The 17,169-nt window shown below is 42.4% G+C and overlaps 1 protein-coding gene across 2 annotated transcripts in view; it reads left to right on the top strand.

Annotated features, from left to right (window-relative positions):
• Positions 1-17,058, top strand: part of atg7 (ATG7 autophagy related 7 homolog (S. cerevisiae)) — a 61,526-nt gene extending 44,468 nt beyond the window's left edge. For both annotated transcript variants that reach the window (XM_037102357.1, XM_037102358.1), the window contains one exon: positions 15,565-17,058. In XM_037102357.1, the coding sequence (XP_036958252.1) occupies positions 15,565-15,597 (33 nt within the window). In that variant the 3' untranslated portion in view covers positions 15,598-17,058. The remainder of the gene's footprint in view (positions 1-15,564) is intronic.
• The last annotated feature ends 111 nt before the right edge of the window (positions 17,059-17,169 follow it).

Below are 17,169 nucleotides of genomic sequence, written 5' to 3' on the forward strand. Positions count from 1 at the left end.
TTGTTTCATACTGACTAACACACCGTTGATGTATTTAAGACCATCAGACGACCATAAAGCATGTGATAAGTAATGTAGTAAGTAAATAATTAGAAAAAAAGTCCTGCTTTCCTGTTTGCAAATGTGCACACACACGACTTCCTTTGCACACAAATTTAAATTGAGTAGCGTTAACATAAACATAACCCCCCACTGAACTACATGTTCATAAACAAAGTATTTTCATGGATCCCATCCGAGTGCAGGACTGTTTATTCTTTTGTTCCTGGTTTGGATAATCTTTGATACAGAGAAACGCTGCAGCTGCATCAAAGACAGAGATAAGAGCCGGTCCTTTCTCTGTGTGTGTGTGTGTGTGTGTGTGTGTGTGTGTGTGTGTGTGTGTGCGTGTGCGTGTGCGTGTGCGTGTGCGTGTGCGTGTGCGTGTCAGTGCCTGCATGTGTGTGTCTATATCTTATATAGCCTGATTCTTGCTTGCCTGGCTGGTCACAGGTAATCTGCCCCGGAGCTCTGGCCTGAAAAAGAAACACACACACACACACGCACACACACACACAATATGCCAGTTCTTATCTTTTCCTCCTGATGCTGTTCTGTTCAGCACATGGAAGACAGCATCGATAGCATCAAGCCTGTGGTTCAGATAATTACTCTCTCCCACACACAAGCAGTAATAATACATGTACAGATGTATGTGTATGTATGTGTGTGCGCACATATGCATGTTTCCATTTGTGTTTATATACCACTCATGTGTGTGTTTGTTCAACCCTCCTAGTACCACTTACTCGTGCATTCACATGTCTGTGACAGCATCGTTTCCTCTGAGGTGTTTTTCTTGTGAAGACAAAATCACTGTAATGACTTAGTCCACCTACAAAACAGACACTGAAGGTCTTTCTATGTGTAATGTGTGAATATACACCAATTAGCCACAACATGAAAAGCAAAGACAGTTGAAGGGGATGACACTGATCATTTATTTACAATACAATTTTATTTTGTTAAGTATTAACCACCCAAACACTCTTGGAGTACAGTTAGCCTGACCACATCAAGACAACAACAACCCTAGTGGTTGGCCATGAAAGGAGCCTAGGAAGAACTTTAGCGACTGTAGTAATCAAGTAGGATGAAAGGCGAAAAGGGCCATGTATGGAGGAGGTTGGGTATGGATGGTAGGCTCAGGCCAATGTTAGACATTACTGAATATCGCTGTCCTGAACATTTGCAGTTCTTTGCAATGTTTTTCATAAAATCAGGTATGAGAACAGTCGTGTTGTTGTGGGAACAGTTTTTTTGGATTCACTGGCTGTCAACCTGTTCAGATTCAGTTTTCTTGTTTTTTGTGGCTTGTTGCCAAAGAAATAAATTAATTTGAAAGTGCGCTACTTTGACTCTGACACAGCCGCCTCACTCTGTCTGTAGTTACCTCTCTGTCTTTTGTCTGAGTGTCCCGCCCACAACACTATCTGATTGGTTGAACCATGTCAGTCGATTCCTATCCCTTCTGTGTCACTGCCTCAACAGGTCAGAGCTGTTTTGGAGGCACAATGGGGGGAACCAAAACAATATTCTTCTGGTGGATATAATGCCATGTCTGATCTGTATATTGTGACACTCATTACTCACTAATGTTATTATGATTCACTATATTTTCCTATTCAGGAACATAGGTGTGCAGCCTCCAGTGGGGCCACAATGAAGTGGAAAAAACATATTGGTCCATTAGCTCTTGGACAAGTGTTGACTATGATAGATTTGGATGGTTTGAGCACCCGATTTTCTGAAAAGGATTTTTCCCAGTTACTGAAGAAGAAGAAGAAGGAGAAGAAGAAGAAGTTGTAGTCAGTGATTGTTTCAGAGAGGAAAGAAGTCTTTGTAATGAAAGACTGTGACTGTCTGGTGCTCTTAGCGTCAGATCAAAAGATCCTCGACTGTGGTTTACTAGGCACTTTGCCTTCTTTTCTCTCTGTCTCACTGTGTGTGTGTGTGTGTGTGTGTGTGTGTGTGTGTGTGTGTGTGTGTGTGTGTGTGTGTGTGTGTCAGGGCTTGTAGCTTCGTAAAGATTTGTTAGCCGAAATGTTACTAGTCACTTTTGAAAAAAGGGAGAACATGTTTTGATTTAAAAAATGTTTGATTGCGTGTGTGTGTGTCGAGCAAGCACTCAGGTGTGTCGAGCAAGCACACATGCTGTGCGCAAGTTTGTGCACGTGCCCATGGGGGCCCTACTTGTGTTTGATTGCTCCTCTGACCACACGTCACTTGGCTTTGACTCACAGTTCTAATTAAACCTAGGGCAGGTCTGAACTGGCAAAGCACACACACACACACATACACACACACACACACACACACTGTCACGCCTCTGAAGATGATCTGTTATTGCCATTTGGGTAGTTGCACGCTCAAAACGGTTCATTAGGTAGAGTTTATCCTGGTTGCACACACACATGCACACGCTAATGCCTCTTCAAAGGCAACAGCGACATAACTAAATTGAGGCTTCGGGCTGTATTTTACGGCACTATAAAAGAAAAAATCAACCTCATGTATAATAGCAATATATAATAAAACCCTTTATTTACTTAATTACCTCATTTGAAGAGTTAAAACGACGCGTCTACACTATGTGTATTTCATTTTCTAACATTTTTGTACCTTTTTTGTATGAAAGACTGGTGGTGTTATGAAACACTAGTATGACTCAGAGACTGACTTGATAACCTTTTCTAGCATACAGGAAATGTGTCAGAGGGAAACAGGGACCAGGGGGAGATACAGAGGGAGGGAGGAAGAGGGAAGGGAAGAGGGAGATGGGGACTGACAGATTAAGTGAGACAAAACAACAGAAAAGCAGAGCGAAGCAGATGGATCGAGAGAAAATCCAACCTTTTAACAGAGAAGAGCAAACAAGAGGGAAAACATGCGAGAGCCCAACCTAAAAAGAGAAGAATAAGGGATTCACTTCAAGAAAATCAGTGAACAGTTCAGAGTTGAAAAGGACAGCGATCCCGAGAATGTGAGAGCAGAAATAAAAGCTGAACATTTAAGAGAAGCTTGAGGACATTTAGGGAGAGCTGTCCTGAAAACGAGGGCAAGCAAGTCAGCCGGTGTCTCAGGAGGAACAACAGGACCCAGCTGTTGCTCCACAGGCCACCACACCCAGCCGAGAGAGACTCCACTTGTTGTTGTAGCTGGCCTTTATGACTCTGGGAGAAAAAGAGGGAGAAAGCGGAGGTGGTGGCAGCGACAGAGTTTGACCGATGTAGAGTAAAGGAAAGAAAAATAGGGAAGAGGAGCATGCGGCCGCCCTTAGTTAAGGAAATGGGACGAGCAGGGAAAAGGCGGATGCTGCATCACTTCCTAGTGTGTCGGTTCTCTGTTATGAGGTTTGGTTCCAAGGTTTTTTCGCTATCTGGGCCGGTGCTTTGTTTGATTACCCCGAGACTCAGGAGTTTATAAAAACACAGCCAGGGGACGTGACCTCAGCTGGGACCTACACACTAGCTCTGTTCCCACCAAAGCTCCTCTAAACCACCTCTTTTCCCTCTTAACCAGTGGCAGACCACTTTCACTCCTTGTCATATCATCCCTCACTTGGCCTCTGTTGTCCCTCCTCTACACCTTCATCTTCAACCTTTTGCCCCTCTCTGGCTTCTTTATCTGTCACTTCTCACTCAAACCACCCTTTTCCCTTATCTCACTCTGTAATCTGTCCTCAAATGCATCAGTGTAGTTTGTTTTTATTTACCCCCAAACACCAAATGTGTATTAATCCTCAGTTAAAAATAGTCCCCAAATAATGTGCAGTTTGTGTCACCTTCACTAATAACTACAGTTCCCAGCTGTTTTAGGCCATTAGTAGCCTAAAAATTAAACCAATATTTGTCACCTGTTCTTAAAGATTTATGTCTTCAGTTGGAACCCAGTAGGAACCAATGGGCCTGAGGTAAAGAGCCACACGTTGGGAAAGTATTGACGGAATGAAACATGTATTGTTGATTTTGGGTTTCTCACAGAATGTAGAACACATTTACATTTTAGATATAGGGACAGTGTTGCATCTGACCCAAGAGAGGGCAGGTTAGGTCAGTAGGTGCCTCTCCTCTTCCTCTCTCCACCCATCTCCTCTTCCTCTTCCTGTCTCGAGTCTCGATGAATAGAGCGTGTAGTCATGCAGACGCACATAGTTACACACACACACACGCACACACACAGACACGCACAGACACACGCGCACAGACGCATGAAGCCTGTTCCCCCCTGAGAGCTTTAGGCCTGGAACAATGAGGACACCAGAGAGAGCACAGGGGAGCGCCTCAGGAAATGGAAGAGCACAAAGTGATCATTTAAAACACGGCAGGGGGAAAAAAAACCTTCCTAAATCTGTGTGATCTCAGTCCAGACACACTGTACTGTGTTACAAGAGAGCGTTCGATGTGGAAACAGTTTAGATTTGGCTCACCTATATTTCCTTTAACATAAGGAATAGCTAGTGTGGTACCATGTGGCAGGCTGCTACATAATGTGACTTATTATGTTATTTGAGTTATTGTAGTCCTTGCGGTGTCTTAGATTACAGAATCTTTTGGCAGGTAAAGTAACATAAAGTGCAATGTTAGGCTCTACAGGATTACTAGTTTTGACTGCAGAGACAATAGAGAGGCTGCCCGTCAAGGTTACCGAACCAATCACAGAGTAGATGTACGGTGTCTGATCCTGTCCGGGAAATTTTGTAAGAGTGTTTCCTAAAACGTTGAACTGTTGGTTAATCATTTCAGTTTTTTTTTGTTCGTGAACATACAGTAATTAGTGAAGGGTTCTCGTGGGATCTCAGTTGCTGCTGGGATGTGAACCGTAAGATTGTTTCAATCAAAACCAAAATTTAAATGTCCTAAAGAAATAAGAAAAATGTGAATAAACAAGGCTAATCAAAACAAAGTTCCATCAAAAGTAGGCCGTATAGTCTGCATTACACATCAAGGTGATAAACAGCGGGAGAAAGGTTGCTGAAGCAAAGCCATTTCTTCACTGATTCAGATACAGCAAGAAGAACAACACAAGAGGACAACAAGATAAAGGGAAGAAGAAGAGCACAAAGAAGATTGAGAGCACGAAGAGGAAGAGGTAGAAGATCACAAAGAGGAAAAGGGAAGAAGAGCACAAAGCGGAAGAAGCAGGAGGGCACAAACTAGAAGAAGAGGAAGAGGAAGAACAACGAAAAGGGAAAAAAAAAAAGAGTTCAATGAAGAAGAAGAGTCCTTCAAAATGTTCCCATCTCTGACTGTCAGGTTCTGACTGTGTGTTGGTAGAAGAAGAGCCCTGTTGTGTGTGGGACGTCTAGACTTTGTAGGTTCAAACACTCTCGAGGTCTAGTGCCAGTTTTAGATGACGCCCTCTGCGTCCAGATCAGACGCACCTACATCTTCACATCACACAGTCCAAACATGTTGTATCCACTGAGGCATCTGGAAGCACTTTATCAAATGAGTGTTTTTACTGCCAAGCAATATTAGCCAAAGCTCCGCTTATTGTGTGGAACTGTGTATGCTGCCCGGAGACATTACTTTATTAAACAGAAGACATTATAGGCTTTAGAGTATTTCAGTAGTCTGCGTTTCTGCTGTTGGATTGCTTTGGATAGCCTGAAGTGGTAATGAGCTCAGGACGAAGCACAAACGAACGTGACAGCCCTCCTCACACGGGCTCTGACATGTGTCACCTAAAATATATTTTGCAGATTGGTCACATCAGAGGCAATCTTTGGATTACAGAACTAAGCTTTGTGCACAGCGTGGACTGCTGATCAGACGCCGGCGGTTACTGTAAGATGTGTAGTGAGATGAAATAAACCACAGGAGTTTGTTTTAAACACAGCTGTTGTGGTAGTCATCAAACAGTAGTTTTAAGTAACCTGGGTGGGATTTCCATCGGGGGGGAGCAGAAAACGTCATTTTTGCTCGTATCAAGTGATGTTTATTTTTGTTGTGCTCTCCTCTGAACTTCATCACAAATGTGAAGTGTGTGTTTGTTACGACTGCCCACTACACTGCACACACTTTAAACAACAAATATTCCCAACATATGACACACAAAAAAATCCTACGATATTGTAATGGGGTCTCTGCATCTTCTTCTATCATTTATGCTATTAAGCTTGATTCTATTTCACTGTACCAACCCACTTATCGTCATTTTTATACAGCAGTAAACTAGCTGTTTTACACTTTAGATAAGCAACTGCTTTATTGATCTGCTTATTGTATCATCTGGTTTGTTTGCGATTAAAGGCATGTGAGTATTTCCAAGAGATGAGCCACGTTTACAACTTAATTTGCAAACAACAGACAGTCCTGCCCAGCCTCAGAAGGTAGGGATGGGCCAATTTAGAAATCTGCAAATTGGTTTGATATGACTCTCAACGCCTGACTGGACTGGATATACTGATTTACCTCACTAACTGTCCCACGTGACTCAAACCGCTCCCAGGAGGAACATAATGAGAGCACATAAATGACAGCAGCGCTACAGTCCATCATGTCAACTTTGACACATCGTGTTTTTGTATTTTATTTATTTGTATTTTCTTATTCTGAAGATTAACATCAAAATTGAGGCATAGATTACAGAAGCTATGGTTCACATACCTGAATCTTGCAGGAACACAAAAGATTCACAGAGTGGATGCATTTGAATGTGCCAAAAAGAATTCTCGTCGAGCGTCTGCACGGGACAATTCTGAATATTCCCCAATAAGACTTGTTCTTAAGCAACCATCTCTAAAAAACAAATGTAGCATCCTGATGTGAGAGTGCAGAAGGAGGCCCATTACGCTTTTACTTAGTAGTTTTTATACTTGAATGGATGCTCTGTGCTGATGTGAATCATATACTGTGGCCTTTAGAATGATGTGATAGACGTCACTCTCCATCACCATTATCAAATCGAAGATGTTCTAGCGGCTTGAGTTGGAAGAACATCTTGCCAAGAAACCTTTATGTTAAATTGTCTTTTAATTGCTTCCCCAGGATTCGTAGAAGTAAAAGTATTTCTCTCTGGCTGTTTCTCTCTCACCTTAACCACGAGGCACTGGTTGGTATTAGACACAGAAACTCAGGCCACATCCTCTTTTATTCATCCTGATTTTGTAAGAGATTTGACCTTTTACCTTTTCACCCTTCTTTAAACCGGTGAAACCACCGCACTGCAGATTCCCGCCACATTGTGCAGGAATGTCCGAGGGGAAGTCAGGAATGTAGTGGGGAATGCAGCGTGCTGCAGCAGCAGGGTTGCATTGTGCTGCATGAGGTCATTCTCTCAGTTGAAAGTGGGTATGCACATGCTCTCACCAGCATCTGTCTGCATATATTTGCTGCATGTGGTTCTATGTATGCGCGTCTGTGACCATTTAAGTGTGTTACCAGAAGAGGAGAGCCAGACAAAATAGGCTTTAACTCTTTTAATCGTAGTTGATCTTTTTTACGGGTGCATGACATACTGTCTTCCCAGACCGAGATTAAGTCTGAATATTGATTTAACCACTGATATTTGCAGTAATGTTTTCTGACAAGTTGTGCAATAGCAACAGTAGATCAGAGGTGATAGAGTACTGAACAAATTAGACTTGAAATAGGCTTGTTGTCAGTCTGTTGTATGACCTGTAAGGACAAGAAGACTGTTTTGTCATTATGGGACTCAGAGGTTTATGATTCTCTGTAAAAGACTTTGATGGATTTTAGGGATCAGTAAAGCTGATCGGGATCATGGAGGATGCAAAGTCATTTTATCCATGAGTTAAGCAGCTGAGCTTTCAGGCCAAACACAGCTAGTGTTTGCACACATACTGTGAAGGAAGTGGACCAGTGAGATATGCCGTTTGGTGGAGTCACATACAGTAAACCGGTCCGGCCTCCCACATTACTCCAGATAACATGCAGCACTTCCATACTGGTGACAGGGGCTACTTAAACTGGACAGGGTGTCGCAGAATGGGTCTTATCTCGGGCATCTCCCTGCTGCCTGGTACAGTTATTCTTAGTAATTAACAGAACAATAAAATGAATGTAGGTTTGTTTTTTTAAATGTAATAGCTGCTGTCAAGTACAGTACAAGATTTAGAGTGTACAGTCATGCTAGCAACTCTTTGAGGTTGTACTTAAAGGTCCAGTTTGTGAGAAAGATGATTTTTGAAACTCAGTCACAACTACTGATGCTTTGGGTTGGTGACCACTCCGACCTGCCAGTCCAGAGTGTTGACAAGTTGAGAATGAGACTCAACAATCATCTGTCTCTCTTACAAAGTCCAGCAATGATTTGATCCAAATACTAACAGTAGCATACTAATAGTCCTGCATGTTGATGTTTGCAGGTATAATGTTTTGCTAGTTTAGCTTGTTAATAACAAGCATTTGCTAAATAGCACTCAAAACAAAGTACAACAGCTGAGGCTGAATGTTACTTGTTTTTTCAGCTGTTTTTCTGGTGAAAGTGCTCTTTATAGAATAGCAGTTCTCAGGGGAAGACGCGCCAAAAAGTAATACTGATACTGAAATGATAAAGGTGCAACGACTCTTAATGAATCCAATGTCAAGTGGAGGGACTGCAGTTATCCCTGGAGCTCACCTATAACACATAAAACTTGAGCCATGGCTTCTTTATCTGCCTTATTTCACATGATTATATAGTTTGAGTTGAAACCAGTTTTTCTTGTCTTTCTTTTTCCTAGACAAAGGCTCAGCTTTCAGTTAATCCAGATAGAGGTTGTTCCCTCAGGTGATAGGAGACCTTATCACGTCTTTTGTACTTCAAAGTGGTGCCGTTTAACACCTGACTGCTCCACCATACCAGAAACTGAATCCTTAGAAAGGCTACACCCAAAACGATATAATTTATTTACATCAGTCATCTATAAACCACGGTTTATATGTGTGTGCGTTCTCATCAGTAGGTGTGGGTGTGTTTGTGAGTGGACATGTCATCCAGGGTTTTTAAAACTATTTTAGCATGGTGAGGTCAACACACGCACACATAAACACAAACACACCTGCTTTTGTTTTTCTTGTTGAGATCATCTCCAGTCGGTTCAGTGTGTTTGGGATTGTCTCCATGTTGAGTGGGTTGTGCTTAGCTGGGGCAGAATTAAAAACCAACAAAGAGATGAGCAGAAAAAAGATGATGGATGCTGTGGAGGGCAAAATTGAATGGAAAAGAAACTTTTTTCTCAAACGTCTTGTCAGCAATGAAAAGTGATGTGTGATCTGAAGTGTGAAAGGATTTGGTGATCACCAAACTGTTACAATCAGAACGAATTTCAAATTTAGCATATTTACTTTCACTATACATCCACACAAGTCCCTTTCTGTTTCATTGTAGCTTTGTGGGTCTTCCTCCCCCCCTTCTGATTGTAAAAGCTGCCCTCAGGGGGCCTTATGAGAGGGGATAAGAGGGGGAGCACCCCCCCATCATTAACATAAATCATCAAACGCATCCTCCTGGTCAACAGATGTTCAGATCATTTGTTAGAGGAAACAAGAATTTCCATTGCTGACACCCCGTTGTGAAGTTTGAAGTAATTGCCCAGAGCTGATGTTTCTACAGGCTGCCATTCATCGGGTTCCTTTTTGGGACATTGATCGATGATCTTTTCAAAGCTGTGGTGGGAAACAACCACATGTCTGCATGTCTGGAGGAAAGAGTCAGATGCAGAGCCAGACCTTCTGGAGGAATAAACACCCACAGTCACCCACACACACTGACCGAGCTGAGGAGAGAGCGGATTTATCTTCACTCCCATTTATCAACCTGACTGCAGCAGTGATCCACGGAGATTACCTCCATTGCCGGGTGTTTACATACTGTGATCTTGCCTCCCGACTGAAGCTGGAGAGGCAATGTACATAACTGCACAGATGTGATGTTTCAGAGTGGAGAGGGATAATAGAAGTGAGAGAACCAGGGTCTCTGGTGAGTGCTGAATTCAATGAGGGTCGACCTGAATTTAAACAAACTCTGATGATGGTGACCATTACTTGCTAGTTCTACAGCTCCTGAACAGTAAAGCGATCCGGCAGTTCAGACATTGTAATTCAGAATTCTTGCATATTATATATTTCTAAGGCTTCAACTGCAACATTAGCCTGTGAGAACTGACAACACCCTTTGTCATATTATTGTACAACTGAACACACAGCTTAACTGGAGGAGCCGCATTTACCCTGGCATCGTGGGTCTGTCTGTCTGTCTGTCTGTCTGAATAAAACCACATGTGAATGACGAAAATCCATCACTTTAGCAAACGGATGAATCCAGCGAGGCCACGTTTCCATGTCTGAAAAGGAGTTTAGTTGCGGCGTCTCCCCAGTAAGCGGCGGGGTGGCAATGTTTTTGTAATGACAGGTATCAGTCACGGTCCAGACTGTTTCTTAAGCTTTTCTAAAAGCCCCCATAAACTACCCAAATCACAATGATGAAACAGAGAGTCAGTCAGCCGGGATTTCTTGCTTTTTCTTCCTCACTGTTGCATCCAGCAGCCATAAACCACGTCACTCTGTGTGGTCCACTAATTGCATATCAGATGGAGCCAGTCTCCATGATGAAAGCTTGACTTTGCGCTTTGTGCTTTGGTGTCAGTTCTAATATGTAAAGCAGATGTGTGTTTAATATCAAAGCCCATCGGTGGTTGTGTAGCGCTGCCTAGTTAAATGGCTTTGGAGGTTGGATTCCCACTGGGGCCACCCACGCTTCGGATGTGTTCCTGTAAGCAGGCTCAGTAGTTTTGAAGGAAAAACAATCCTGAGACATCTGCCTGAAAGTGGTGATATTATACAAATCGGAAAAGTTGCTTCTTGATAAAGTGTGATTCCTGACAGTGCGTACACTGTAGTTGTGGTGTTTCCCCTTGCGGCGCTACGAGCCAGCCCTGCAGAGGGGCAAATACTGCTAAAGACCCTCATGCTGATGCTTGTGTTGTATTTGTGTGGGAACAATAATCAGTGGCAGCAGAGAGTTGGCTGTGACTGCCGCGGTCTCGGCTTCCAGCTAAAACCCTCCTCTATCTGATCAGAGCCCGGCCCTTGTTTCAACAACTACTGTAGCCCGAATTATAGATGTCATATCAGCCAGAGCCCGACTGATTACAAACACAAACACATTCACACAATGATTACATGCAGCTTACTGCAGCACTTTACGAAACATCCAGCAAACCCCCCCTTTTTTTTTTATCCTGACCTGCGCTCACTTGAGGTCCCGAAGCGATAAGACCACTTCAAAGTGAGAGATGTGTCGTCGATTGTGTTCCTGCCAATCCCTTTGAGGTGCTGTCATGGTGTGATTATGTGTTTGTGCTGGTTTTGGGGGGTCAACCGAACAAGTAAGCAAGGGTTGCAATCGACAGTTGTGTCGTTTCACTGTTGCTCGATTTGGTGATTGTTTTCTCTAAATGTTTGGTATTTGAAATACAAAGAAAATGCCAATCACAACTTCTCAGAGAGGACAACTCTCTGATCTTAGATGGCTGGAGTGTGATTTTCCCAAATTAAGTGAAGAAAAATTTACGAACCTCTAACTTATGTATAAACTCTGATATAGTAGCATCTTTCTTTTAAGCATAATCGGTAAGTCCAAAAAGGATAAAATGCTCATCGGCTCAGATACTACTGTACGAGGTAGTACGCTAGTTAGCCAGACACGCTCATGTCAATGCAGGTTCTTTGGGTTTTGGTTTGGTTTTGGAGACGCTGAAAAGGAGATATATACTCTGCAAATATTGTTTTGTTACGGGCATCGCTGTAACTGCAGCCCGGTGCACATCTCTGCTCACATCGCTGAGCTATGATTGGACAATCGATATATCAGTGGGAGGGGTTGAGTGAACGTCCAGTTGCTGTCTTGGTGTATATTTAATTTTAACAATAGAAAGCATAAATAAAACATCACATTTTCTCAATTCGGAAACATTGGAAAATACAGAAACATTAGTGGATTTTTAAATTGTGCATTCTGTTAACTTGAAGATTCCAGTAAGCTCCCTCAGTGTACCAAACTGAGACGTAATCTGTTTTGTTTTGTAATTTATTTTTGATCTCGGCTCAGCAGAAATCAGCTTATGCGTTGCAGCAACAGAGGTGAATGATTGGGAAACATCTCAAGCACTCAGGCCCGTTCGAAAGAGTGTAGTAAAGTTGTTGGCTTCAGTTTGCTGGAGCTATTCACATTACATAACCCCCCCCCCCCCTTCAGATTGCCTCCTTCTTCTCCCCCCATCTCTCTCTTTCATTTGGCACAAAAGATTTCACAAAACACACACACACGCACACACACACGCCATCAGTGCGGCATGGCAGCAGTCCAGAGAGGGGCTCCAGTGTCGTTCCGTTTTCAAAGAGCTCTTTGCTCGCTGTCCTTTTGATGCTCGCTCCCCCGGCAGCAGCGGAGCAGAAATGCCGAACGTCGAGCTTTGATATGAATTTGTCCCTCGTTCTCCACACCGGGTCCTGCGACTCTCCAGCCCCACTCTGACAAAAAGGTGCCACCAGAAGTCAGAATAATGAAATCATTGGGACTAGAAACACAAAACTGTTGCCCTGGTCGACGTCCTGCAGAACAGGTTAGCCGACTTTTTTGCTTCCCTTGTTCCCACTCAAGGTGAAGGATGAACACAAAGACCTCTGGTGACATGACCGCCTCTGCCTCCCCGGTGAACGCTGATGCTCAGACATGTACACAGCCCTCAGACTAAAACCTTCACAAAGGCCAAACACTGACGCAAACTGCATGTGACGACCCTGCATTTAGTAGTTGTCTTTCGCATTATAATTACTCTTACGGACAATTAATGACATTTCTTTTCGTTTGTTTGTTTCATTTTTGTATAAATTGGACAGTTAGTTATGAATCTACCTCCTTGGATCAATAAAGTCTTATGGTGGATGTAAAGCATAACATTGGAAAGAGACAAACTGGGTGTTGTTTTAGCCAACTTCCCATCCGTTTCGCAGCTAGAAATCCACTCCCTCCATCTCCTCGTCACCGTACTTCCACACTTCTTTCTTCTGTGCGTTCACAAGCAGACAGGACCGCAACATCTCTGTCCTGATAGGATAAAGAGGACAGGGATGCCAGAAAATGTCTCTACTCTTTTACCGCATAAGTGATGGGACAAAATACATTGGACACTGACCAGATACTGTATAACGGTAACGGCTGTTGCAGTAACGGGCTATTTAACACTTGTTTCAATAAGAAAATATCAGTCACAGCAGCTTTAATGTGCAACTAGTGGAATCAGCTCATTTGGAATCAGCAAATACTATTAGAAATTTCCTAAAAATGATTGCTAAAACTACACATTGAATGTTAACTTTGCAACTTAAAAGCAAAATAACTGCATTTCATCATTTCAAAGACAGTTAATTGGTTGCGTGTTTCTCCTGAATTTCCTCATATCTTCATACAGAAATAGATTTCAGGTGCAGTCATTGCATCGTGTGCTACCTAAGACATAAGCCACATGCAGTGCAGATGCTAGTTCAGAGGACTGGGGCTGTTTTCTGCCCAGATGCATCAACGGTTAGTGAAGCTGCAAAAGCTGTTTGGCCTTAATGCAACATCCAGACAGTGTAAATGATGTGCACTTTTGAGGATACGTACTGTACTGTCCATTTTCTGTTCCCATCGTAGTGCTGAAGTCATTTAGTGCACACAGTAGTTTTTGTAATTATGTGCCTAAATATAGTCTCTTTTCCCCGTAGACTCACCTCTCTTCATCGAATCACAGAGTATGTTTTCACCGGTAAAGAGAAACACATGATTGTATTTTATTTTACAGATCTGGAGAGCAGAGGAGAATATAATTTGGTATGAAATGTATAGAATTTCCCTGAAATAATGGCATCCATCATTATAATTAACCATTACTCATTTAGAATCATAAAGTTTCTTTCTATGTGTTGACTGACCAGGAAACCTCCTTGTGGAAATACTTTGGAAGCATGTGGGAGATTAAAGACTTGAGAAGTAAAGCATTGCCTGAAATAGTTTTGGAAATCTGTTAGTGAGCATTTGATGTTCATTTGTACAGTCGACCTTGTAAACCGTAATTTGATTTTCATATCATTTACACATCTTTGTGTGAAGTCCTCTCTTTGAGCTTGAACGATCAGTCAATTAAGTAAATTACGAAGTAACTGAAAAAGTGAGAGCAGCTATTTTTGTGGTTGATTAATCTTTATTAAAAGATTTGGCAGCAGAAAAAAAACAAGACATCTGAAAATTTTGATCGACATGACCTATTTTCCTGATGTGAAAATTATTACTTAATTAATCAAGCAAATAATCTGCATATTGATTGCTATCAACAAGAATTGTCAGTTGCAGCTCTGATATTTATTGTTTTTTTTAAAGGATTTCAAAGGACTTCCTGAATGTCGCTCAAAAAAAGAAATAAATCACCTTATTCTTTTAGATAGGGGCCCTCTAATACATTGTGTGTGTGAGTGTGCACAAATGTGCTTCAGTGTCGCAGGCGCTCAACTAGAAAAAGATCTGAGCTGAAAGTTTTATCACTCTTCTCTCAGTTTTCACTGGGCTTCAGTCGTTGGGCTGGAATTCACATTTCAGCTCTTTGAGCTTGTGAAGCAGCACATTCACAGGAATGCAGCGTGTATGTGTCAGAAACACTGTGTGTGTGTGTGTGTGTGTGTGTGTGTGTGTGTGTGTGTACACACTTGGAGCCGTGTGTAACATTCCAGGCAGTGTTAGAGGTATGTGAATTACGTCTTACAGAGAGAGAATGTGAGGAATCTGCTGCCATGAGAAGGCCGCTGTTGTTTACTGACACAGTCGTGAAAAGGAGGTTCCTCTGTGTGTGTGTGTGTGTGTGTGTGTGTGTTTGTGAGGGTCACATGCTGCCGTCACTTCCTGGTAAGAGGCCTTCTAGCCGTGTTTGGGAGTAATTATTTTCAGAGGGATCGGAGCGTGTAGAAGAGAAGAGAGAGCTGCAGGCTCCCTGTGGATTCACCTTTTTGCTTTTTGTTGTCAACAACAGGTCACGTGTTTATTCCGTTTATTTTCCCTCGAATTGAATCAAGCTTCCATGGCTGTCGGCGGAAGTGCATCAAGGCAGTGTGGCCGCCACGGTCCGAACGCTTTGACCTAAATCGGTGGTTGACCGTAGTCAGAGCCCCTGTTGCTCTTTGACAGTGTACTGAGGTTTGCTCTGAGTTTATTATTCCGGAGCTTTCATTGATATGTTAGTGATATGAGACTATTTTTGCACATACTCTACATGATTACACTACATGTATGCACAGTAAACATGACTTTAAGCTTTTTTTGACTCGTACATTCTGCACCTGCGCGAGGGGAAATACCTCTTTAGTCTTCGTGGTGTGTTCAGGTGCAGCTTTTTGGCCAAGACACAGGCGACAAGGGGCAATGCAACAGGCGACTTCGCCCCCCCTACCCACCTCACGACACACAAAGCGTCTGTTTGTTTGTTTACAACCAAACTCCACTGAGTTTGTTTTTAATATCTTTTTCTTTTGTGTCTTTTCTCATCAGATTTGGGACATGAGCGACGACGAGAGCATCTGAGTAAACTGGAGGAACCGAACACCCACGGAGCCTCCCAAAGAACTGGACACTCCATTCACATGTTTCTGTCTTGCTTCTTTTTAAAGGAATTTTTTTCATATTTACGTTAGACCAAAAGGGGGGAACAAGGGCAGTTATCAGCAAAAGCGGGGCGGTGAAATTTATAACGATTAAAAACAAAAAACAAGCACATTACAAAAACTTGTTCTGGAAAAAAATAGCCAAAAAAGCTTTAAAATTCTTAATGTTCTCGATTCAGATTCAAGATCAACCAAAAATGTTGCTGTGAAAACAGAAACAGTGGAAAAATCATGCTGTTTTTCTCACGTTAGAAACGGGTTCAGAGCCAGAACAAGTTAGTTTACCACATTGTTAGTGTGTATGAAGCTGTTGCACTTATAGCTGAATGTACTTGTTCCTGTCACTTGATGATGTTTTTATTGGTCACGTGTGGTCAGTATTATGAGTCACTTCATCTCCTGAACAAAAACACAACAAAACAGTTGTTTTTTTTATTACGGGACTTTATCATTTTCGTCCAACACTTTTGAAAGCTTCACTGAATACTCACGGGTTCAATCCCCTCCCACAGTCTCTCCATCGACGCGTTTAATGGGTCTGCTGAAGAGTCTTTTGGCAAGACGCTGACAGACTGCTGACATCTGCTCACTCACTCAGTTTGGAAAAGAGCTTCAGGTGAAATTCTGAAAATACAAAAACAAAGGCCGACGACTCAGCAACTCCATCCGTCTCTCTGTCCGTTTACTGGACACTGCGATTGATGCAGTAGAGTTAATACTTAAGCAGCTTTGTTGCTTTTTGAAAACAGGAAGCCTAGACAGAGACGTTACCGTACAGCAACTGAACTGTATAAAGACATACTGGAAACCTGCAACTGCAGTTTGATCCACGAGAGACTGAAGGTCTTCATGGTTTTGTTTGTGTTGATGCATGCTCGTTCGTCTGCGCAGTTTACATTGCTTTTCTTACTCTGACGCAGCCTATTTGTCTGAACCGCTAACGTTTACGAAACTCTCGGTGTAATAAAAATGTAAACTTCAACTGCCACTTGGAAATTTATGGAAGACAAATTAGTACAATGTGGAAAAAGAGATTTCAGAATTAGAAGATTGAAGTTGCTTCTTTAAAAAGGTGCGATATGTAAGAAGCGGCCACCTGTTAAAGGTAATGTTGGCTTCAAGAAATGGAGGGGAGCAGCACAACACTGTCGCTGCTGCTAACTGATGCTAACCAATCTGGGAGCTCAGAGTGGTATTACGTGACAGAACAAGCAGGGGCTAGCTGCTGACAGCATGCTGACTTCAGACATTTAGTCAAAACTGTTGCTTCTTCACATTCTGTCGATGTTAATTTTTGAATGTTTTAAAAGAAAACTGTCACATACTGTACCTTTTAAACCATTTCACAAAAAACTGGAATAAAATGTCTCTTTATTATTAATTCTGTTTGATCTGTGAGCTTTTATTACACTTTAACACATCCTTCCATGAAGTCAGTGTAGCTGAATCTTTGCAACAAACCATTTCCCTCCTTTTCTGGCATCGCGGTCTT

The sequence above is a fragment of the Acanthopagrus latus genome, chromosome 6 (assembly GCF_904848185.1).
Source record: "Acanthopagrus latus isolate v.2019 chromosome 6, fAcaLat1.1, whole genome shotgun sequence".
NCBI classification, from domain to species: Eukaryota; Metazoa; Chordata; class Actinopteri; order Spariformes; family Sparidae; genus Acanthopagrus; species Acanthopagrus latus.